The sequence below is a fragment of the Callospermophilus lateralis genome, chromosome 1, assembly GCF_048772815.1.
Source record: "Callospermophilus lateralis isolate mCalLat2 chromosome 1, mCalLat2.hap1, whole genome shotgun sequence".
Classification (NCBI taxonomy): domain Eukaryota; kingdom Metazoa; phylum Chordata; class Mammalia; order Rodentia; family Sciuridae; genus Callospermophilus; species Callospermophilus lateralis.
The window spans coordinates 71155314-71181918 of NC_135305.1; the positions used below are offsets into that span (position 1 = coordinate 71155314).

The window sequence follows — 26605 nt, forward strand, 5'->3', positions numbered from 1 at the left end:
ATAAGAAATAAATTTTCTTTCTTCCTGTATTATTGAGTTATAGTAACACAAAATGGACAGGGACATATTCTGACCTTAATCTCCTTTCTCTATATGGTCTCTGACCGAACTGTCATGTAGAGAACATCAGAGTCTTACTGTGTTAGCCATTCAGGTCAGTCTTAAGGGAGGATCACAAGTTGTCAAAGACCGGAGAAGGGATCTAGAGAAGCAATGGGAAGGTCATAACCACTTAAGAAGAGCTCCTAATTACTCAAGATTTTCTATGTAACAGACACAAATGCTTTATTTGGTCAACTCATTAAACCCAAATTACAATTTTTTAAGTTGGATACTATTATAGTTCCATTTTGTAGATGAGGAACTCAAGGCTAAATAGCCATTGTTTAGTGATATGCAGAAAGCCTAGGAACTAAGGATGGATGCAGGAATTGAATCCAGGCAACTTGTGCCATAGCCTATCACTGCTGAAGATTAGCAAATGATGGTTATTGGTTTCGTGGTGATTATCACCATCATCAAAAGAATTTAAACCACTTTAGCAATTACATTTCTAAGCACTTATTTCAGTTATAAAAATGCACATTGCAACATTGTATTAGCAAAACAAAGGCACAATTTAAATGCTTATGAACTTACACTAAATAAATTATGGTACATTTGTTAGATGGACTATCATGTGCTCAGTAAAAACAGTTCTAAAAGTACTGTGTCACACACACACACACATGCATCCAAAACAGTGCTTATGCTACCATTTCTGATTAAAATTTAAAAACTATATTATCCATATTGTTTTTGATGAAAAAACATCTGAAAAATATGTGAGAAACTGGTAGCTTAGTTGCCTTTGAGAAGAGCAAATGGGTGGCAGGATAAAATGCAGAAAAGTTTTTATTGCACACATTTTGTACTACTGATTTTTTAAAGCATAGTCATGTAATACATGTTAGGTGTAGGACAGGTTGAACTAAGTTATTTGCAGAGCAGACTGAACGAATGTTAGCTGCAGGATAACCCACGCACTCAAACCCCCCTCTGTCTGGTCCTTTATCACCTGTTTGCGTCAAGTCTGAACACTCAACCCCACTCAAGGCTGAACACTCAACCCCCACCAGTCTGGTGCAACAGAAACCCACATCTGACCCCTGCCCCACCTGCCTGAAGGCAGAAGATGACACCCTTAGCAACTACTATATGATCCAATCACTGTATGCCAACAAGGCAGCTTGCAGACCCAGAGACCCCATTAGATTTGGGCTATAAAAACTCCCTCCTGCTGGGCCCCTCTCTCTTGCTCTTGTTCTCTCTGTCTCCCTCTCTTGCTTTTGCTCTCTCTTGCTTTTTTTTTCTTCTCTTTTTTCACTTTCCCTCTCACTCTCTCCTCTCCTCTTCTCTCTTTCTCTCTCTCTCTCCTCTTTTGCACTGCTGCAATAAAGATCTCTTGGTCACTCCAAGTGTTGTGGTCACTTTCCTTTTAATACATATTTTAAAACATAAATTAATTAAGAAATAAATCTAATTGTTAAGTTATTATTAGGGACCTCCTAGGGACAATTTGGGAAATAGCCAAAGAAAATTTACATACATAAAAATCAGTTTTCTGATCCCTTATGCACTTAATGATTTGCTTTATAAGTAACAGTAGAATCCTTTGCCATACCATTGTTCTGTTAAATGAATGCAAAACAAAGAGTAATTTTCCATCTTTACTCCACAGTGCTTTGTCATGCTTTAAAAGCAAAAAAATGTAAGTAAAACAAGGAGAAAATTAGTACCTTGAAGCCAGGTAATAGGTAATTCAAAAGGCAGGCCAAGCATAAAATTATAGTCACAAACAGCCCTGCCTGGGAACATCCCAGGAGGATGGCTGCTGTTTTTTACCAGTAACTTTCTTGGCCAAGGGTGCCAGGTGGAAAGAGAACTTAATCACATTTCCTAAACTCCAGGGGATTTGCAGAGCTCTGTCCCCTGAGTACACAGCCAGTTCTTCAGGTTTTATCCTTTCCAAGAAACCTGACATGCTGTTTTGTATGGTATTTTGGGAAGATCAAGACAGAGAGTAACCTAGGCCATCAGAAACGGAGAGAAAAGTCAATGAAATGATGGAATGGATGCTTAGGAATTTTAACACATCAATGCTTTAAGAATTGGGTAGGTGGGAATGCCAAAGTGGCCCAATACTCCCTAAAGGCAGGTGAAAGCCTTGTTATAAGAGTGGAGAATACTGCTACTCCTAGGGAAACTCTGACTTGACGCTGTAAGAGCTAGTGCACTCTCACCGCTTCTGTGGCTAAGGGCGATTCTGGGACGCTGAACTAACAGGAGAGAAGGAGAAAAGACTGCAGAGCCATGGTAACGGGGGTGCACGGTGTCAAGCAGCTTTAATCGTTTGTCTCTCCCACTGGCTGTTAGGGAAAATTTAGGTTTTTGAAGGAGGCGTTCTAGGAGTTTGCATAAATTCCTTCCGAATCTCAAGATTTCTGAAACTCCGATTCGTCTTGTCGCCTGGTGAAGGGCGTGGGATTGGCAGCCTGCGCTGCGCACCCTCTGGGAAGCCACCAACATCTCCCGAGCAGCTCGCGCAAGGGTACTGAGCCCCGCCCGTGTCCGAGCCCCGCCTCCCTCGAGGGCGCGCCCTATAAAGCCTCGGGGAACAGGGTCCCTACCACAGGTCTCTGTTCAGTCGTACTCCAGGTTAGGCCAGGTCCTGTACCTCTGGGAGCATCGCTTGCGGGAACCATGGCCCAAGAGTTGTACCACCAGGAATTTGCCCGGGCGGGCAAGCAGGAGGGTCTGCAGGTCTGGAGAATCGAGAAGCTGGAGCTGGTGCCAGTGCCCCAGAGCGCTTACGGAGACTTCTACGTCGGGGATGCCTACCTGGTGCTGCACACCGCCAAGGCGAGCCGAGGTTTCGCCTACCGCCTACACTTCTGGCTTGGTAAGGGGCGTCCGCAGCGGGACCCCAACGCGCCCAGGTCGGGGAGGGGAGGGGAGGGGCAGATGCAGAAGTCTGCGGTTTGCAGGCTAGGAGGCAAAGGGGACCGCAAATTGGGAACGCCTGGAGACTTGTAGTGCTAGCCGCGCCCTCACGGGACCTCCCTTTTGTAACTGGTCACCCTCTCCTGGCTGAAGTCAACTCCTGGCCGACTGCAAATCGGGGCGCAGATGAAGTCAGGAGTAGGTTTACCCCGCTGGCTTGGTCCTTTGTCAAGCCAGTTTCCAGGCTTTTAGGACTAGTGCCTAGGGCTTCTCCAGCTTTCACCTTCCAATCTTTAAACCCCACAACACCCCAGGGGCGCTGCCTCTGCGCACACTCAGGCTGGCCAAGTCCCACTCACCTTCAACAAGTCCAGTCCTGGTTTCCCTGTCAGGGTGGAGATGAAGTCAAGCAAGTTTGTAGGTATCAGCAGCAGCTGGCAAGACTTTTTTTTTTTTTTTTTTTTTAAGTGAATTATTTTTGTATGTTGCCTTTGGGCATCAGCTTTCTATTTGTTTACTATTTGAAGGGATTAGTCTTTTGGGGCCACTTTAAATCAAGATTCTCCCTGAACAACACTGCTTCATGTTTGGGGAAAAAATATACTGATATTATCTATATAAATACATATAGCTTTATGAAAAGTAACAGCTTCTAAATGGCTGTTTATTTAGATGGACTGCTTTGTTCTTATTAATTTATTATTGGTCTTTTATAACAAGGATGTAGTGTGGAACAGAATCGCTGCTTTAGCAATAGTAATTATTTTGGGCTACATTCATGCCAAACTTTCAGGACACTGGGCCTTGTGTGTTCTACTTTTTCTACCTTCTACTTTGACTTGTAAACATCCAGCCTCTCTCCCTGTGAGGTCTTGTGCCAGTGGGCACACCCTGTCTAACAACATGCTAATTATTTGAGATTTTTTGCCTTCTTTAAAAAACTACCTAGTCCCCCTTGAACTTGTGTTTCTTTAGTTTTAGGTTTACTCTTGAGCTTGGGAAAATGCACAAAACCACACATGTACATGTTTGTAAGTCTCTGAAAGCCAACATTTCTATTTCTAACATCTGAATGTCTTAAGAAACAAATAGAAAACATTATGAGAAGTGACTTTCTGAACATTTCCCTAGTGGAGCAGGCACTAGGGAAATGAGAACTACACTGAGGAAGACTGAACTTTTAATTACTGCACTGGGCGTTGGAGTCTTGCTTGAGGTGGTTGAGGAGGCTGAGTCTGAGTTCCAAATACATTTGGTTTCCCATTGTGATGTTGCTATTCCTATTATAATGTTATACTGCATAGTGGTCTATCTATATTTTACACCAGAAAATGCAGAAACTTTGGTATATAATCTTTATTCATGAATGAATGATGTCCTCACCATGGTCTTTGCATCCAGAACTTGGCTCTGGGATCTGGAATGATTCTGTATCTGAAATGCCACATTTGCATCTGGGTGAATTAAAAGCAAAAGAACTCCACATCTTGTGCATGGCAGTTAAGTTTGGCTTTGTCAGAAGTTGGCAAGTGGGTTTTGAGCACAAGGTTTTAATTCCTTTCTTATCCAAATATTCCCTTCCTTAACCACTTCCATTTTGTAGGATTTAACTCTCAGTCATGCATTTAGTTTCAAAATAGAAGACCTCTGTGATGGCACATGCCTGTAATATCAGCTACTCAGTAGGCTGAAGCAGAAGGATCCCAAATTCAAGCCTGGGGAATTTAGTGAGACTCTGTCTCAAAAATAAAATTTAAAAAAAGGGCTGAGGACGTAGCTTTGTGGCAGAGTTCTTGCTGTGCACATGTGTGCCATTTCTCCCTTTCCCTCTCTCTTTTTGCCAAGAGAAAATTGTGGGGAGGTAGAAAAGCTTAAAGTACACAACAAGACCGTCAGAGGGAATTTTCCAGCAGCTTTTCCCCTAATACTAAGCAAACTGCACCCACCTAACAGTCTGAGACCTAAATTAAGGTAAATTCAGGTAAATTCATGAGGATTGATCAGGGAGACAAACCAAGAGAAAGCTCCAGGTGGGTGAGCTGAAAGTTCAGGGAAAAAGAAGGTGTGATTAAGGGAAATTGGGAAATCAATTGGAAGGAAAAGGAATGAAGCTAAAGTCAAACTAGGATGGAAAAGGCATACAGGTTAACGATGAGAAACAGGTCAAGTAGGAGGAAGAAAAGGGAAAGCAAGAAGTGAGACCTAACATGATGGAGGACAGAGGGAAGGGCATCCCTCCAGGTGTCTCTCAGTGTTTCCATAACACCATGGCAAATCAGATTATTTCACGTACCACCTTGTATTACTATTATATGCTTAAAGGAAAGTAAGAAATTGTTGCATGCAACTTACAAATTTTTTGTATTAGTCTTTCTTAAACATTTCAACTTTGGACCTAGCAGGTGCATCCACCTTTTGTGTCTAGTCCCTTGTGACAACAAATCAATGAGCAAGGCTTGGTGGTAAAGCTGCCCCCTGTCATATCTTCAACCTGTGGTACTCATACTTACCCTCACCTTTTCTCCTTAGATCAGATTAGTCAGATTATGTTATGTGCATATACAATTATGGCATAATGAATCCCACTATTATGTATAATTATAATGTACCAAAAAAATTTTTGAAATAACTTGTTCCTTTTTATTGGTATAGATATATTACAACTTGTTTAACCAATTACCTATTGAAAGTCCGGTTTTAAACTTCACTTAAATATATTTCAAAGTAACATACACTTGTCTTATAATTAGTCTGTGCTAGGCCTTGTGCAAAGCAATGGGAATGAAAAGGATTGGATCGCAATATGCAATACATAGAACTTATACAATAAAAAAGGGTCGGTAAAAGTAAAGTGGTATAGCACTCTGGAAAAGAGTTTTGCAGTTTCTCAACAAAACAAGCAACTACCACATGACCCAGCAGTTGCATTCATGAGCATTTATTCGGGGGGGGGGGGGATGAAAATTTATTTTCATGCAAAAACCTATACATGAATGCCCAGAGCAAAAAGAAAAAAAAAAAAGAATACCCATAGCAGCTTTATTTTATTTGAATAGCCAAAAACTGGAATCAGCCAGACCTTCAATAGGTAATTGGTTAAACAAGTTGTGATATATCTATACCAATAAAAAGGAATAAATTATTTCAAAAATTTTTGTTGGAACATTATAATTATACATAATAGTGGGATTCATTATGCCATAATTGTACATGCACATAACATAATCTGATCAATCTGATTTCCCAGTACCTTCCCATTCTCCCTCCACCATCCACTTGCTTTAATCTACTGATCTCCCTTCTATTATTGTTATTTTAATTAGTGCATTATGATTACATATGGGTATATATGCAGAGGATTCATTGTGGTACATTCATTAGAATCCGTAGACATAGTGTAATTTGGTAGCTTTCATTCCTCAATACTTTCCCCTGTGCTCCTCTCCTCTCTCTGTCTCTGCTCTATTTGTCTCCCTTCTATTTTTGTGAGATTCTTCCCCACTTTTTGTATTTCTTTCTTTCTTTCTCTCTCTCTCTCTTGATTCCTCATATGAAAGAAAACATTCAATCCTTGACTTTCTGAGGCTGGCTTATTTCACTTTGCATGATGTTTTCCAGTTCTATCCATTTTCCTGCAAATGACATCATTTCATTCTTCTTTATGACTGAGTCAAGCTCCATGTGTGGTCTACATACCACATTTTCTTTATCCATTCATCTGTGGACAGATACCTAGGTTGCAGGAATAAACTACTGATATGCACAGCAACTCTGATGAATCTCCAGGGAATTATGCTATTTTTAAAAAAGGCAGAAAGGTTCTGTCTTATATGAGTCCCTGTATAAAACATTCTGAAATGAGAAAATTTTAGGTTTGCTGTTGACAGAGGTTAGAGAGAGAGTAGGGAGGGGGTGATGCAGGCAAGAGATGGATGGAGTAATTAAGGGGCAGCACGAGGTATCTTTTCATAACTGAACTCTATGGGATCCTGACTGTGAGGCAGCTATATGAATTTCATATGTGATAAAGTTATGTAGAGCTAAATGCATCAAACACATCAGTGAATGCAAGTAAAACTCGGGAAATAAAAAAATTGGTGGATTATATAAACATGAATTTCTTAATTGTGATATTCTGTGCAGTATTGTACTCATACACTGAATACTTCAGTATACTATAGAAACTAAACCATTCTAGTTTTACAAAATGTTACTATTAGGGGCAACAGCCTGTTTACCAATACCATACTGTATTCATTACTGCAGCTGATGGTAGACCTTAATCCTGGTAGAGTGATTCCTCATGAATAATTACTTCCTCCTGCCTTAGGCTTCTTTGTTGAGGTTATTTTAGTATGCCAGGGCCACTCCCTTTCCATATAAATGGAAATTTTTTAAAAAGCTTTTTTTAAAAAAAAAAAGTGGTTTTTTTTTTTTTTTTTTTTTTTTTTTTTTTACCAGTTATTGAACCTTTATTTTATTTATTTATTTATATGTGGTGCTGAGAATTGAACCCAGTGCCTCACACATAATAGGCAAGTACTCTACCACTGAGCCACAACTCCAGCCTTCCAAAAAAACTTTTATAATGTTTATATATGTTATCATAAACATTACTGTGATTTTGGTGAAGATAGCATTAAGCCTGTAGATTAATTCTAGGAGAATGGACATCTTTATTACATTAAGTCTTCCAGTCTATGGCTTTACATTTGTTTAGGTCTTCATTGATATATATTTTTTTTAACCACCATTTAAAAATTTTTCAGCATACAGTTCCCCTACATTTTTGTCGAATAGGTTTGCATACTGTAGTTTCTTTGGAGTAATTAATTGTAAATGGCATTATGTTTTATATTTCAGTTTATTAATTTTCATTGTTTCTATATAGAAATGTGACTGACTTTTGTTTTAGACTTACATTGTATTCTTCTATCTTGCTGAATGCACTTATTATTCCAGGAGGACTTCTTCAGATTCCTTAGAATTTATTGTGTAAACAGTCCTTTTGTTTCTATATGACATTTTTAAATTTCCTCGTTTCCAATTCCTATATCTTTTGGTTCTTTTCCTTACCTTATTTTGTGGTTAGAATTTCCTGTGACTAAGAGTGGTGAGAGTGGACATCCTTGCCTTGTTCTTGATTTTGTGAGGAAGGCATTCAGTCTTCACCTTTAAGTACTGTATCAGCTTTATGTCTTTTGTAGGTGTTATTTATCACGTTGAGTATGTTCTCACCTGTTCCTAATATGGCATACATTTTTTTAAAAAAATCATGAATGTTATATTAACCTAGTTTTTAAACCTCTCTTTTATTTAATCTGTTTTATTTATAAAATGATCACATTCCCCCCCGAACAAATTTTAGAGGTTTACTACTATATAAATAATGTATCAAAATATAAAAAGTAATGTAACACAACATAACATACATAAGTAAACCAGTTTAAGGAAAAAAACAAATGAAATCATAAGTAGAATTCACAAGGGAAAATCAATTGAAGTTATAAGCAGAATTCATACACAAAATTCCTGTTTCTGAACACTTGCTAGGATTTCATGGTAATAGAATTTATGCCAGTTTTCACATTCAAAGACTGATATTGGCTTTGTTAAGACTATTCAACCTCTTTCAGGAAAGAATTCTGGCTTATTCATACTGATTTTCCCTGATTTAGCACACTATATAAACATCAGCAAATGAGAACATAATTTAATTAACTAATTTCCTGTTCATTCATTAACTTCATGCCTGTCAATTTACATCTACCGAAGGAGATTCGGGTTTCAACTTGTAGTCAGGTAAGAATATTTATGCTGAGTATATCATCCTTAGCACCTTGGGTATTTAATTTTAAGTTTCTTTCTTAAAGCATCTGTGTACAAAATCTACATGTATATCTTTATTATTATTCTTCGAGTTGGGAAACTACGTGTGTGTTTTAAAAATATTTTTTAGTTGTAGATGGACATAAAACCTTTATTTATGTATCTTTATGTGGTGTTGAGGATCGAATCCAGTGCCTCACGCGTGCTAGGTGAGCACTCTACCACTGAGCCCCAACCCCAGCCCTACATGTTTTTTTATGTGTATCAAATATTTACGTTTGACCACAGACCATTCACAAAATGTTAATGTCAGGTACTCTTCTAGCTGCTGATTTTTTTTCTTGAGAATATCCTACTACACAGGTTGATTTCAAGCTTGAGAGGAGAATTGTAAAGAAATTGATTCCTTCTATTTTAAATAGCTGACTGATTTTCTTTTTTCAGTTTTGGTGGATACTTTCAACTGAGGTGATCAAACTATTATATTGTGGAGGCTTCTGAATTTTTATGCATTGGTTATCCATGGGAGAAATTAATATATGCTAGTCACCACAAAATTTTACTACTTAATGAGAATCCGAATGTAAAAAGCATATCTTCTTCTTTCCCTACATTTCTTATTGGTGCATAGTTGAAATGGTTGTTACATATTTGTACATGTGCACAATATAACAGTATAATTTGGCCAATGTCATTCCCCAGTGTTATCCTTTTCTCTTTTCTCATCCCTCTCTGGTCCCTTTCCTCTATTCAGCTGATCTCCCTTTCGTTTTCATGTGATCCCTCCCACCTTTCTTTTCCCTTTTCCTCTCTAGCTTCCATATATGAGAGAAAACACATGACCTTTGACCTTCTGAGTTTGACTTATTTTGCTTAGCATATTGGTCTTAAGTTCCATCTATTTTCCTGCAAATGACATAATTTCATTTTTCTCTATGGCTGAATAAAACTCCATTGTATATATATTCCATATTTTCTTTATCCATTTGTCTGTTGATGGACACCTAGGCTGGTTCCATAGTTTAGCCATTGTGAATTGTGCTGCTAAACCTGGGTATGCATGTATCATTACAGTATGATGGCTTTAATTCTTTAGGATAAATACTGAGGAGTCGTACAGCTGGGTCATATGGTGGTCCCATTCCTAGTCTTTTGAGAAACCTCCATACTGATATCCATTGTGGTTGTACTAATTTACAATTCAACCAACAGTGTAAAGGTGTTCCTTTTTCTCCACATCCTCTCCAGCATTTGTTATAGCTTTTTTTCTTGATGACTGCCATTTTGACTAGGGTGAGATGAAATCTCAGTGTAGTTTTGATTTACATTTCCCTAATTGCTAATGATGTTGAAAATTTTTTCATATATTTGTTGGTCATTTTTTTTTTCTTCTTTTGAAAAGTATCTGTTTAGTTCATTTACCCATTTACTAATTGGGTTACTTATTTTCCTTTTGGTCATAAGTTTTTTGAGTTCTTTATATATTTTGTATATTAATCCTCTGCCACAAGAGGAACTAGCAAAGATTTTTCTCTCATTCTGTAAGATCTTTCTTCACATTCTTGTTTCCTTTGCTATGAAGAAGCTTTTTAACTTGATGCCTTCCCATATATTAACTCTTGGCATTATTTCTTGAGCTTTAGGGGTCTTATTGAGAAAGTCATTGCCTGTGTTATATGCTGCAGTGTGGACCCTGTGAAGAAACATATCCTCTGATGTACTTCCTAATAGTCTGTGCTTTGGGTACACAAACCTCTCTGGGTCCTCTTCTGCCAAAGATGACTTTGTGACCTCACAAAAGTTACTCAACCTCTCTAAGCCTCCATTTCCTCCCTTGAAACCTGGAGACAATGGGTTGAAGATCATTTATGTAAGATGGTAATACAGTGCCTGTCTTATAGTAAGGATGCTATAAATACATCAATTTAGTTGTTATTTCTGTAATCACTTATGATTTTCATACAACTCATATGTAAGTGTTTTGAAGTGTTTCTTTTAAAAATAGAATTTGTATTCTTCTTGGAATTGTCTTGGCCCTGACCAGTAAATACATTGCAGGTATTGATTCTTAGAAATTTTCATTTTGATCTCAGTGAGGTTGCCTGGATGGGCTCAGTATTAGAGAAAATTATGTGTACATTTTTGCTAAATTTCTGGGACAATATCAAGTACATGAACATTTAATAAATGTTAGCATGCAACATCCTTTACTCTGTCTTTTCCTTCAGAGATTGATTACTTCATACAAACAGAAGTAACAAGATAGTGAAATGGGGTCACAGACTCAAAAATAGGTGTAAGGTTCAGTTACTTTCATTTTTTTTTCTTGTTTTAAAAACCAATCTATTTCCTGAAGCTATTTTATTATGTCCCATGATGTTCATATTCTTCACAATTAACATATTGATCTATTGGAAGCCTGGAGTTTGATGCTATTAAAGGCTAAATAAATTGCAGAATGTTTTCCTACCAAGATCTTCTTGACTATACCAAATGAATGCTTTGTTAAATCTCATTGAAGTATATTTTTGTATCTTCTCAAACATTCAGATGGCAGTGTTTTCTTCCAAAACTATTCAAAGGCATTGGAAAAAAGCAGGAGCAAAATTAAGTTTGTAGTTAATATATCTACTTAAAGATCTTTCTGCAGATGACTGTTGCATTGACATACTACTGGAAGAAAGGTTTCTGACTTTCTTCACATCAGAAAGTCTGTCATAGCTGCGTGTGGTAGCACATACCTGCAATGCCAACAACTTGGGAGGTTGAGGATGGAAGGACAAAAGTTCAAGCCCAGCCTCAGCAACTTATGGAGCCTCTGTCTCTAAATAAAAAATAAAAAGGACTGGGGATGTTCAGTAGTAAAGCACCCCTGGGTTCAATCAAAAAAAAAAAAAAAGGAAAAAAGTCTGCTGTAATTCTTTTCCTTGCATGATAATTGAGATGTTGTCATTTGCTGCTTCCAGGAAAGGAGTGCTCGCAGGACGAGAGCACAGCAGCTGCCATCTTCACTGTGCAGATGGATGACTATTTGGGGGGCAAGCCAGTACAGAGCAGAGAATTGCAAGGCTACGAGTCTACTGACTTTGTTGGCTATTTCAAAGGAGGTCTGAAGTATAAGGTAAGCACCTCTCTCAGACAGTTTCCTTTACGACAGTTTCAGTTTCTCTTCCTATTCATGCATACCTCATGTCTTCATGAGATGAAAATTCATTGAAGGCAGGGTTTTTTGTTTTAATCTGTTTTCTTCACTGATATAGTCCTACTATCTGACAGTCACATAGTAGGTGCTCAGTAAATGTTTGTGGAATGGACTAAATTTATTTTGAGAGGTTAATTTTTAAGGAGATCTTTTGGTTGCATCTTTGCAAGAGAGCCCTTTAATATTTTGTAAAGTTATTTCAATAATTAAATATTGGTAACTTGCATCCTAAAAGTTTTCATTTTTACTCTTCTGGAGAATCTCTGAATTTGGTGCAAGTAATCCAAGCCTTCAGAACCTGAATTGTTCTGGAACACCTTATACAGTATTTATAGCAATTATAATTTCAGTTACTGCAAAGAACGATACACATATTCCCTCAGTGTTGTGGTTCAATCTTAGATATAAAAATGAAACCACTGAGCTGAAAATATCTGAGGTTAGCCACATAGACTCAGATACACATGCTCACACATTAACCTCAATAATGTATATGTATTGGCTTGAAATATCAGTTTGCTTTATTTCTGAAACAAACAAAAATCAATAAATAGTTCTGTCTCCTTCACTATGGGTTTTTCCTGAAAATTTCCCAGTGACCTTTACAGACTAGTTACACTTCCCCATTTCCTATTTCTTCTATAAATGCCTGTTCAGTCAAAGTATGAGAAGTATCCTCTGTATCCGTCAGCTTTTCCTTTATTGTGACTAAATACCCATGAAAAACAACTTAGAGGAGGAAAGATTTATTTTAGCTCACAGTTTAAGAGGTTTCAGTCCATTAATTGCTTTGTAGGGGAAGATAGCTGCCCAGCTCATGGCTGCCAGAAAGCAGAGGGGGGTGGCGGGTGAGAGAGAGAGAGAAAGAGAGAGGATGTTGAAAGAGCTGGGGACAAGAGACACCCTTCTAGGACCTGGCCCTGGTGATCTGCTTCTTCCAACTAGGTCCCATCTCCTAAAATTTCCACCACTTCCCAAAATACCACCAAATTATTAATCCATCAGTGGTTTAATCCATGAATGGGGTCAGAGCCTACATGATCCAATCACTTTCCAAAGGCCCCCTGCAATATTGGTGCATTGGGGAACAAGCCTTCAACATACGAGTCTTTGGAGGACACTTCATATTCAAAGCATAAAACCCTTCCCAGGCATAAATCTTTTCATAAAAAATATCTGGTGCACCAGGTGCTTTGTATACCCCATTATTGCCCACCACTGAGAATATCCCCCTGGTGAAGACCTGAAACCTCAGAGCTAAACTGGATATTTGAATATATATTAATTTGCATATTAAGATGCCAGGTTTATTTTTACCTTTACCTGATTAAAGCCTGTTGAATATTTGTGTTACCATTGAAACGAGTAAAAAAACAACTGTAAGTTCTTTTATCTCTTTTTTTGGATTATAATTTTTTTATTTGTTTTAATTAGTTATACATGACAGAAGAATGCATTTATGTACTCTGATATATCATACATAGATGGGATATAATTTCTCATTTTTCTGAGTGTACATGTTATAGAATTGTATTGGTCATGCAGTCATATATATTTATATATGTATGATATATATATATATATATATATATATATATATATATATATATATATACACACACACAGTAATAACGTTTGTTTCATTCTACTATCTTTCCTATCCCCACATCCCCTCCCCTCCCCTCCCTTCATTTCCCTACACCTAATCTAAGTAATGCTATTCTTCTCTAGTACCCCTCCCCACTCCCGCCTTATTGTGAATTAGCATCTGCATATTAGAGAAAACATTCGGCCTTTGGTTCTTTGGGATTGGCTTATTTTGCTTAGCATGATATTCTTCAAGTCCATCCATTTACCGGCAAATGCCATAATTTCATTCTTCTTTAAAGCTGAGTAATAATCCATTGTGTATATATACCACAGTTTCTTTATCCATTCATCTGTTGAGGGACAGCTAGGTTGGTTCCATATTTTAGCTATTGTGAATTGAGCTGCTATAAACATTGACGTGGCTGCATTACTGTTGTAAGCTGATTTTAAGTCCTTTGGGTATAAGCCGAGGAGTGGGATAGCTGGGTTATAATGTTTCCATTCCAAGTTTTCTGAGGAATCTTCATATTGCTTTCTATAGTGGTTGCACCAATTTGTAGTCCCACCAGCAATGTATGAATGTACCTTTTTCCCCACATCCTCGCCAACATTTATTATTGCTGGTATTCTTGATGGTTGCCATTCTGACAGGAGTGAGATAAAATCTTAGTTTTGATTTGCATTTCTCTGATTGTTAGAGATGTTGAACACTTTTTCATATATTTGTTGATCATTTGTGTTTCTTCTTCTGTGAAGTGTCTTTTCAGTTCCTTAGCCCATTTACTGATTGGGTTATTTGTTTTTTTGGTGTTAAGTTTTTTGAGTTCTTTATATATCCTAGAGATTAATGCTTTATTGAAGATGTATATGGTAAAGATTTTCTCCCGATATGTAGGCTCTCTCCTCACATTATTAATTGTTTCCTTTGCTGGGAAGAAGCCTTTTGATTTGAATCCATCCTATTTATTGATTCTTGATTTTACTTCTTGTGCTTTAGGAGTCTTGCTTAAGAAAGTCTGATCCTAGGTCAACATGGTGAAAATTTGGGCCTACTATTTCTTCTATTAGGCACAGTTTCTGGTACTAAGTCTTTGATCCACTTTGAATTGATTTTTGTGCAGGGTGAGAGATAGAGGCTTAATTTCATTTTGCTACATATGGATTTCCAGTTTTGCCAGCATCATTTGTTGAATAGGCTATCTTTTCTCCAGTGAATGTTTTTGGCACCTTTGTCTAGTATGACATGACCATATTTATGTAGATTTGTCTCTGTGTCCTCTATTCTGTACTATTGGTCTACAAGTCTATTTTGGTGCCAATACCATGCTATTTTTGTTACTATTGCTCTGTAGTATAGTTTAAGGTCTGATATTGTGATGCCTCCTGCTTCACTTTTCTTGCTAAGGATTGCTTTGGCTATCCTGGGTCTCTTATTTTCCAAATAAATTTTATGATTGCCTTTTCTAATTCTATGAAGAATGTCATTGGGATTTGAGATTTTAATAGGAATTGCATCAAATTTGTTTAGTGTTTTTGGTAGTATGGCCATTTTGACAATATTCATTCTGCCTATCAGGAGCATAAGAGATCTTTCCATCCTCTGAGGTTTTCTTTAATTTCTTTCTTTAGTGTTCTGTAGTTTTCATTGTAGAGTTCTTTCATCTCTTTTGTTAGATGGATTCGTAGGTATTTTATTTTTGAGGCTATTGTGAATGGGGTAGTTTTCCTAATTTCTCTTTCAGTGGATTCATTGCTGATATATAGGAATGTTTTTGATTTATGGGTGTTGATTTTATATCCTGCTACTTGATGAATTCATTTATTAGTTCTAGAAGTTTTCTATTGGAATTTTTGGGTCGTCTAGATATAGAATCATGACATCAGCAAATAGTGATAGTTTGAGTTCTTCTTTACCTATTTGTAAGTTCTTTTATCTCTTTTGAAATCCTTATTTCAAAATGACTCCAAAAGTAAGACTATTACATCCATTTTATTTAATTCATATGAGTTCCTCTAGTTTATGTCAAATGATTCTGAAACTTCCATCATGTTAATGAACCCAACTTTTGAAATAAGCAAGGACTTGTAGTTACAAGTAGCAGGTGCTGTAGCATTGTCTTAGTTGTGAACCCATTTTTTCTGAATGACTTGTTTGCCTTAGGTCAAACACTGAAGGTTTCTGTCTTAGATTCCCTTGAACGTACAATGTACAATGGGCATAATAACAGCTTCCTCATCCAGGTGTTGTAAGGATTAAAGATTAAATTTAATAATAAAACATCTAAACAATACATAATCAATAAGGATTTAGGACATTATTAATCCTACTGGCCATTGACATTGGAAAATAAAACTTCTGGATATATATTCAAAAGTAGACCTGATATAAGTAATTTTATAGTTATAGGATACTTAGCTTCTAATAATTCAAACCACCACAGATTAGCATTTTTCAGAAAGAGGATGTCTGCAAATGGAGGTCAAATTTATCAGCAAGAAAAGCAGTTGACTATTTTATCAGTAGTGACATTGTGCACGTGGAATATATGCAGTTGCAGCAATACTTGATCGGAAATGTGGAAGCAGAGATAAACACCTAGAAGATGGTTAGGTCACGCTGAATTTCATTCCATTTTTAGCTGCAAGCTACAGGAATAGGTTAATCACTTTTTGTATATTGTCTAATTTAATATAAACATTTATATGGTGCAGTTTCTATTATAACTTTATAACTTCCCTTTTAAGATAAAGCAAAGCTCAAAGAGGCTTACCAAGATTTTGTAGCTAGTATATGCCTGAGTGACCATGTGACTTCAGTGCTTAAAAGCTAGTAATCATTATACTAGGATACTCTCAAAATAAGCCAATGATTCATATACCAGGAAAAACTTTTAATTGAAGATTACCTTCTGGAACAGTTTATTGTTTATTTGGACTGAGTAAAACTTGACAAAGTCTGTCATTACCTAATCATATGAAGTTGCTATATGCAATGTAAATTGAGTTAGAAAATGCTAAGATCATCTTCCTGTCTCATTTTGTTGACTTGTGTCATTTCTTGCTGAGGTCTTTTGGGAGCCTGGGAACTGGATATAGAGGCCTATTACTTACCACTGCTCCTTTATGTTAAATTTCTGATTAACATACTTTTCTCAAGCTCAGCAAGATGCCACTCTCAGCCATGATAGTAAACAGGAACCATCAGACATCTGTCAGCTGGCAAACCTGTGTTATGGTTCCACTGATATGGAGGGTCATCCACTCTGCTTTAATTTTGACTCATGAAAGCAGAAAAGAATTGGAAGTTTCTAGCACTAATTCAAACAGTACTCATGGAATTACTATCTGACACAGATATATATGCAGCATGCTTTTTTCCTTTGTGCCTTTGTAGCATTAAATATTAGAGACAAGATTATTTTAAAAAATAATAGCACATTTTTAGTTTACACAACACTCATGATTCACCCTGAGTTTAGCCTGAATGTTATGTGTGTGTCCTCAGTCTAAGTCTACTCTATATTTTATAACATTTTTTTTCAGATCATAGTATTCTTTTCTATTTTTAAAACTCCGATCACAATGAATTTTTACTTACTTAAAAAACCCAAATGGCCATAAACAATAGTGTGTAGGTGAAAACTTGTATTTATTTTATTATATAACACTTAACTTATTCAGTTAGGAAATGTTATAATCTTTGCAAAATTAAGGACTAGGATATTATGATATTTTTTTTTAAAATTCGAGGTTATAATTGTCCTGAATCAACATTCAACCTATTCCAATAAAACATTTCTATTTATGAGGGCCTATTCTTAGAAAATGGTAGAAATTTAAAGTATATGTAAATTTAAAGAATGTGCCAGTGACTACATATGCAACTTAGTCCCTTATTTTGGATTTACTGTATATGTTTATATGATAAATTTGAAAATTAGACTCTTCTATAGATTACTTAATATAGCCAATTTTTTTGACTATTGTGGGAAGTCTGCAATCTATGGTTTATGATGCCTCTTAATTATGCACATTACTTCATAATTAATTCTGGAAGTAAATATGGTTCCTAACATTTAATTAAAAAATAAAAAGGTAAATGAAACGATGATTCTGAATAATGCAAGAAGATGTAGTTGATACAGTATAAGTTTTTTTCTTTAGCATTTCCCAAATCCAGTGGTGTCCTGTTGTTTTGTTTTGGTTGGGGATGTGCAATCAAATAGTGTATTTCTCCTAACTTAAGGTAAAAATATTCAGTCTTAGCATATTGGATAAGCTTTCTTTGCCAGAAAATGAAGAAGATCTTTGATATTTTAACATAAAACCAAGGATGCTCTCTGCATAGAAGCAGCACATCCCTGGCTGGATCCTACTCCCCTTCTGTGTCCTAACTGCAACCATGTCCTAATGTGGGGTGCTTGTTCTCTGCTACTGTCATCTGTGCCTGTTCCCTCTGACTTTTCCAGCCTTCTGTTGCCTTCTTCCTTAAAGTATTATTATTATTATTATTATTATTTTGCCTTTTCACTGATTAATGATTTGGGAATCACTTATTCCTGAGGGACAAGAACTACCACTCTTTCTTTTAGTTAATGCATCTGGGGTTTTCTTCCCTGAAGGTTCTCAGTAAATACTTGTGGTTTTTAAATAGAGTTTCTAAAACAGGAAGAACAAACAGAGCAAACCAACAAACAAACCTGTTGATTTACCAAGGAACTCTCTCCCTATTTAACTCTTTACATGGACTTACGTGGCTATTTTCTCCTGGTCCTTCAGGCACAGGTGGGCACAAACACCAGTGGTCTTATGCCTTGCCCTGACTAGTTAGCAGCCTCACCACTTTTCTCTGTTTTGTGTTGTGTCTTCCTCCCACTGATCAGGCTGGAGGTGTGGCATCTGGACTAAATCATGTTCTTACCAACGACCTGTCAGCGGAGAGGCTCCTGCATGTGAAGGGCCGGAGAGTGGTCAGGGCCACAGAAGTTCCCCTCAGCTGGAACAGTTTCAACAAGGGCGACTGCTTCATCATCGACCTGGGTGCAGTAAGTGTCATGTACACACACAGACATCTACAGGGAAGCAAACTGTTTTTAGATCACATCGGATGTACGTGTCATTGGAAATAATCACTTTTTGTACATGATTGGAAAGAGGTCATGTTTACGTGAGATGCGATCCTATGTGTAATGGGCAAATATTTAAATGGCACATAAAGTGAAACTTCAAAGTTTTTATGTTCTTTGGTAGGTTTACAAAAGTGATTTAGTTCTTCCTACCATAGAAGAGAAATTGAATAATTTTTAATTACATTTCCCCTTCATTCTGAACAGAGCTTCCTATAATTATTTTTGTCCTTAATTGTGTGGGAAAATGTGGCTTGTGGGGGGGGGGCGGGTAGGGAGGAATGATTCCCTCAGCAATTGAAGGTTCTAGAATTTAAACTGGGCATAGGTGACTAAACAGCCTGCTGAAGAATTTTGGAGGACTATTTTAACATATATACATACATACACAAACACATACTCACCATACTGTTTCATGCTTTCAAATACCTTAGGGTTACTAGAAGAAAAGGAACAGGCACAAATGTTAGGTATCTTCATGGCACGTTCAATGGCATCCAACATATTTTCTTCCAGGAAGAGGGGCCCGTCTAGTGTCAGGGATACTTATTAATCATTTTCATCATGGGGAAGAAGTATTATCGAATGGCTTATATTAGACTCTAGTAGATAGAATTGAAATGTGTCTTCAAAACTTTGTAAGGTTTCTAAGGGGCATTCCTTACCACTGAAAATCAATGTTGCCAAGGCAACACAGAGAAGCTTGGAGCCTGTGTATGATTTCCTCCTCTTTCTCCTTGTGGTCACCATTCTCAGGCATATCAACATTCTCATAGTCTGGTCTTAAATTGTGGGATCAAACATTATATGGAGTCCTGACTCAGCCTGTATTTCTTTAATTACTTGAGGTTTGGACTGTCTGTGGATCTTGCTCAAGGTTGCACAGCCAGGAAATGATAAAGCAAGAATTTGACTTTAGGTATATCTGATTCTCATTTTAATTTACTGCATCTCCTTGGGAAGTATTTTGGGATAAAGCAATAGACAGAAGCCCAAGGAGTTTATTCAGTATGCATAGTGGAGGGACCCAAAAGAGGCTCCAAATGGAGCTACCTGGTCAAGTTCTAATTAACCAGTTTGAATCTGGCAACAGTACAGACATGTATTAATTTTATAAATAGAAAATACTCCCAAGGTATAAACATCATCAATTTCCTTAAGTTAGAATGCATCTATAGTTTTATTACGGCTAGTGGATAATCTGATTAGGGTCACACCAGATTTTATGTACCTTTGAGTTCTGAATAATATTTTTATTACGGCTAGTGGATAATCTGATTAGGGTCACACCAGATTTTATGTACCTTTGAGTTCTGAATAATATTTATGGTCAGACTGTAATTCTCAGTGTTGTATTTAGACACCTACACTGTAAAATGACAGTACTTTTGCCCTGAATCCTACATAAAAGTCCTTTTCAACTTCAAAAACTAATTAATCATCTTAGTCCTGATCTTCAGATCTAGACAAAAACAGCCTACTATCCTACTCTTTAATTATCCCACACCAAAAATAAATAATGCAAAAAAAAATGGCCACAAGTATCAGTAACCCACATAATTCCAAAGCAATTAATTACAGCAGTTTTTCAAAACCAATGCACAGTAATTATTTATCTTAACTTCTATTTATACCACTTACATTTTAAAGCCTTTTAAAATCTATGGAATGTTTTTACATATAAAATGACATTTTAAAAAAGATGAGACCTCAATTTTCATTCAAGTTACTGTGCTCTGATGTTCTCGACCTTTACAGGTAGATATCTGAATGGGTGATTTCTAAGGTCTCTAAACAAATGGGACACTTTCCAATGATAATGGAATTTATCACTGCTATTGATTGAAAGTAATTCTTTCCTAAAAACCTTTTTATGCCTAATTCGTAATCTATTTAATTATCATGAATAGCTTCCAATTCAGCTTTCCAACTCTCTATGATTTGATCTTGGGCAAATCATTAACCTCTGGAGCCTTTGTTTCCTCATTTTTTTTAAACCTCTTAAATCTGGTTTCTAATGCTACTTTTGGCTTTAGCTGACTGTGATTCAGACTCATCTGATGAACAGTCACATCTGGGAAATGGCAGTTATCATTTCAGTTTTGAAAGGGAAACCGAAGCCTGTGAAGATGTGTGCAAGGCACTCTCATTCATAGCAGCTAAGGGTTGACTTGGGTAGGGACCTGGGTTGTTCTGCCCTAGATCATATTCTCTTTACTATCCAAGTAAACTAGATATATTTTAGATGGCTTGGGATAACAGAATGTCTTAAAACAATTTCAGAATTTGCTGAATTAGGAATTGATGATACCCAATTTGGCAGAGATTCTATTGAAAGTTGCAGAATTCATTAAATCATTGATTATTTTGTACCACAAATATTGAATTTCCACATGGGACAAATAGTTGGATGTTGTGAGGTGGCTTGTGGTTCTAGTGACACATCTCTCTTCCCATAGGTAGTTTCAACTTGTGGGAGTAATGACCAACAAATCCAGGCTCATATAAAGAGACAGTCTTTATTATAAGGTTCAAGGGCATTCATTTATTTAATAGTAAATTATCTTTATATAATTAATTATCTTTAACAACTCAGCTTTTCTCCTTGCAGACCTTGTAGAAGAGATACTTGGAATGATTTTGTTACCAAAGTTTTTGTGTTTAGTTGTTTCTTATGTCATGGAAGTTTCCTATACTCTAAAGGGATAGAAACCCTGATAGGAATCAAGCCCTGGATACCTATGTACACTGGAAGAAATGCCCACATTATTAACCTGTAGCTGGCTGATAACGTTGCCAAAAGTTTCTAACTGGTGATAAGATCTTGTGATTATCAATAATTTTATTTTTGGATTTTGTCACAGTAAACAAAGAAGTATATGGAACAACAATTTTCTGAACTATAATATTTTAACAGTCATTGAATTGATTATTTAAAGACCACCTTCTGCATCAGGGGGCACAAAATGAAGCCAATGCATATTGGTTATGATATTTGGCATGTTCTGTTTCCTTGTTAACTATTAACTTGTTTTACTACCCAGGTATGAAAAATATAGATTAATTAAATGTTCAAAGCCATCACCCAGCTCAAACCAGCTGACCCAAAACTAAGATTATAAGTATAATTTAAATCCCACATTTTGAGAATGTTCAAGGATGTCAGCTTTTATGACAAATGGTCATGATTACTTTGATTTTTCTTTTTCTTTTTTTTTAAAGAGAGAGAGAGAGAGAGAGAGAGAGAGAATTTTAATATTTATTTATTTATTTATTTATTTAGTTTTCAGCAGAAACAACATTTTTGTTTGTATGTGGTGCTGAGGATTGAACCCCGGCCACCAGCATGCCAGCCAAGCTCGCTACCGCTTGAGCCACATCCCCAGCCCCACTATGCTTTTTCATATGCCTTACAAACGTTTGCTCTTTTGTAGAGTTTTAGACTACAGTAGAAATTCCCTCTCACCCCCTCACCCTGAGGTATGAGACTGTAAAATTCTCAGTTTAATCAGTGTGAAGGTTAAGAAAATCATGACTGTTTTACAAGAATGATTTATGTATGTTATTTTAGTGTGTCATCTGAAAATAGTATAGGGCATGGCTGGATCTCAGCCATTCATAATTTACTGAATCTTTGGAAAAGTAATTTTGAAATATGCATTTTAATGTTGGTGAGTTTGTGAGTCCTTGTTTTCCCACTGATTTAAAGAAAGATACAAGGTATTAGTAAAAAATTAAATAATAAATTAACTAACAAAGTTACAGCAAAAAAAATATGATAACCCAGCGCCAGTAACTACAGAATATGAATGATAATGGAAAAAGCACATATGCTCAAGGTTTGAGATCTGGTGTAAACTCAGAGAAAAGTATGTCAGTAAGCCACTGATGAAGAATTAGGTCTAATAGGAGTAGGAGTTGCTGTCGTGAGTTACTGATCCTGATATTCTGCCTGTTCTGTTTCCTTGTTAACTGGTAACTGGTTTGGTCAGTCATGCAGCTCCGCCTCCTCTCCTGGCTATTTATAATCTATCACCCCTCCCCCACTGGTCAGTCATGTTGCTTTGAAAAAGCAGCTTCTACTTCCTCATTCACCAGTCTTTAACCCACATGTCTGGCTTTCACTCCCACCATTCTTTGGAAACTGTTTTTTGCCATGGGGCATGAATGACCAGTGGACATCTTGATCTAATGATCCATTTGATCCTCGGGCTGCATTCGACACTATCTTCTACCTGTCTTCAGCTCTGCGCCTTTCCTGGCTTTCCTATCCTCCTCCCTTTGAGTCCCTGCTTTCTCATTCTTCATTGCATGGCTTACCCACCCCCTCCAATATATTTTAAAAGCAGTCTATGTTTAATGACTGTCTCTTCTTTATAAATTTTCCTGAAACAAAACAAAACAAAACTCATCCTCACCCAAAGTGTTCACTACTATCCTACTGGTCAACCTCAGTTTCATAGTCCAGCTCCGACCTCTTGCCTGAGCTCAAGGTCAGTATTTCAGGCTGCCTATGAGATACTCAGCTTCTGTACATCATGAGAACTTCAGACTCAACGAGCTCAGAAAAGGAAGTACATCGTCTTCACTCCCATCTCAAACCAATTCTCCTCTTATTGTCCTTGCCTTGTTTAACAGAACCTCCACTCACTTGGCCCCTCAGACTCCCATCCAGGAGTCATCCACATTTAGTCACTGGCTGTCCTGGTCGATTCTGCCTCCTAACACCTCTGGTCCTTTCCATGCCCTTTATGGCTGCTGATATGTTTCAGTGCCCTGCGCACGACACGACACATTCCCTCCAGTCACTGTGCCTTTGCTCTCCGGGACAGTTTCCTTTGCCCAGAACCCTCTCCTCTCTGTGACTCCCTTCTCCAGCAAACATCCATTCTCATCTTATGCTACGATACTCAACTCCTATGTCGTCTTGTTCACAGTTTGTTCTCTGACCTCTTCCTCTTCTGCTTTTCCTGTCCCACATTCCACCCCTGTGGAGTCAGGTCTACCCTTATCTTAACTTTATTGTCACGGTTCAGAGATTGGCTCTCAGCATTTCTCACACTATCATGCACCTAGTGTCTCACTCATTTTGTTCCTCGTGTAAAGCCCAGACTTAAAGCCAACAAATGCGTGTCTATCTGGAATAAAACATACTAGTCTCACATAGTGCTATGTCCAGAAATGTGATTTTCTTTTTCCTTCTATAACTCAACCTGGCTCTATTCACAAGCTCCTAGTACCATAGGAGAGTTGGAAATAAAAGTGATTTTTGCCTTATTAAGATGAATTTTGTTAACCACTTAAAGCAATTCAGACTTATGCCACTAGTCACCTTTTCTATTCCTTGGGTACTAGGGATATTTATATAATATTATGGCCTGGGTATAGGGGTTGAGGTTGAGGGTGGAAGTATAAATCTAACTTACCTTCATTTACCTGTAATCTTCATTGAAGCTCAGCCATGCCATTCATTCTTGGGCTTTGGCCTCTTTTCTCAAGACATTTGCTAGAGAATAGGCTTGGCCTAAGTTTGGTCTTCTGATAATATCATACCCTCACATCAAGGGAAAGCAAGACCCTTTCTTGCTTTCTTGCAGCCATATTGTACTCTTCTCGGGAACTCTGTTTTGTTTTTCCCATGCCATACTGGAGAGGTAGGATATTATGTTCTCACTGTGGTCTGGAGAACTGTTCATAGTCATTTCTGTTCGAATTTTTAGACTCATGGATGACTCTATGAATGTATTTATCAGTTTTGTGTTACTATAACAAAATACCTGACATAATCAAATTAAAAAGAGCGAAAGTTTATTTTAGCTCACAGTTTCAGAGGTTTCAGTCCTTGTTTGCTTTGGGGCCTGTTGTGAGGCAGCATATCATGGCAGGAATGTGTGGCAGAGGAAGCTGTTTGCCTACAGCAGGTGGGAAGAAAAAAAGAGAGGAAGAGGAAAGACTGGACTCTGAATATCTCCTTCAAGGCACACCCCCATATAACCAGAAGACTTTTAAACTTTTGACTCCACCATTTGCAATACTTGGGGACTAAGCATGGACTTTTGACAGATAGCTATTTAAACCCTGGTTCTGACAAATCAAAAAGTGATTTGGAAAAAAAGTGTTCTGAGCTCTTCTCAAAGATTAATTGCCTTTGGTCAGGTTTCCTAGTTTTCTTAATCTCCCTCTTTATTGTTTTTGAACCAGACAAACGAGTCATACCTCATTTTTCTGTTCTTGCCTAATCTGTGGTTCCTACAATTTGCTCTAGCACCTAAGGCCAAGGCTCTGCTTCTTGATATGCAAAACAAACTTTGACAGCATCCTCACTTCTCATGCCCCCCACCTCCCTGCACCAGAGAAAACACTTTTCTCTAGCAAAATCAAGTTTCTTTTAATTTAAAACCATGTCAGTTTTCAGAGTTTTGTCTCTGCTGTGATTGAAAATGCTTGATTTAAACTGAAGACTGAGCAAACCATATATCTTCATGCTGGATAACTTTGTCCATACCCCCAAAGTAATGCCTAACACTAGATTTATAAGAGAAGAACCTTGAGGCAATAAGAAAAGATAAGAAGAAAGAATAAATCTAATCTTAAATCTGTTTAAAGTGCCCGGCAATAAAAATATGGCCAAGAGGCATTTATTGTGTGCTTAGTATGTGCTGGGTGAATGGAGTGTAGGGGTGAAGAGCAGGCAGCCTTTGCCCTCTGGATACTGTTGAATGGTTTGAGGCACGGCCACATTCACAAGTGTGACAAAGTACAATGGGGGAGTGAGGGCACTGGAGTAGGGGTGCACATGCCTTGAGGTTGGAGAATGGATGAGAGCAATAGACAGCATGCAGGGTGCTAGGAATTCTGCTTTAATTCACAGTCATGCTTCATATTAGAATCATTGAAAAGAGGTTTTTTTTTTTTTAAATTTAACATAAACACAAGAATACTCACTGCAACATTCTTTTTTAACTCTTTTTAGTTGTTTTTTTTTTTTAGTTTTATGTTTGTTTGTTTAGTTATTTTACTTATTTATATGTGGTGCTGAGAATCGAACCCAGTGCCTCACACATACTAGGCAAGTGCTCTATCAACTAAGTCACAGCCCCAGCCCCAAGAGGCTAAAATAATGATTCTTGTTCCTGTAATGTGATCCCTAAAAGTACTGATTTTTAATGTTTGGGGATGGGACTTTGGTGTGGGCGAGTTTTAAGCCCTGCCTCCCTAGTTTATTCCAACGTACAGTGAATATTGAGAACCAATTTCGTACAGGGAATGTCTAAAGGTGCTGGATTATTCAGGGTCATATGCATGAAGAATATGTCATTCAGTTATAAGCTGAGTCACCAATATAGGTGGCAGGCAGAAATGGCTTTTGATAAAGTATGACTAAACCTTTGGTTTGTCGAACACTCTGACTAGAACAGAGGGCAAAATTTTACCTACTCTCTGGTGCCAGTGAATGGCATCACTACCAGCAGCCATGCCAAATTTGTCTAAGTCATTTCCCCTTTTCCCTGTCCTTCTGGTGCATGGCCAGATGGCATTGTTGACCAATCCTGCCGCTGTATTCTTCTACTTAGCCCCTGATCTCTCTCTCTCCACTGCTTTGCCCTAGTTTAGAAGCAGTTTCTTCCTTTCTGGTCTGTGGTTCCTGCAGTGGCCCTGCACATCACACTGTTCATCTTCCCTCCTTCATTTAGAGATAATTTAAAAAATATATACATGTGTCATCGAAAGATGTTGGTTTCAGTTGCCTTTGAGGAAACTAAAAACAGGATTTTAATAAAAAGATTTACTAATCCCCAAACTAAGGAAGTCAGGTTTTAAACCTTTAAAATGAAAAAGGTAGATTCTTGGAGGTATCTCACGAGTCATTAACATC

General features: G+C 37.3%; 1 protein-coding gene across 1 annotated transcript in view; it reads left to right on the forward strand.

Moving 5' to 3' along the window:
* The first annotated feature begins 2657 nt into the window (after positions 1 to 2657).
* The window catches only part of Scin (scinderin), a 75145-nt gene continuing 51197 nt past the window's right edge, over positions 2658 to 26605 (forward strand). The window contains exons 1-3 of the mRNA XM_076862918.2: positions 2658 to 2941; positions 11778 to 11932; positions 18487 to 18648. Of these exons, the coding sequence (XP_076719033.1) occupies positions 2743 to 2941; positions 11778 to 11932; positions 18487 to 18648 (516 nt within the window). The 5' untranslated portion in view covers positions 2658 to 2742. The remainder of the gene's footprint in view (positions 2942 to 11777; positions 11933 to 18486; positions 18649 to 26605) is intronic.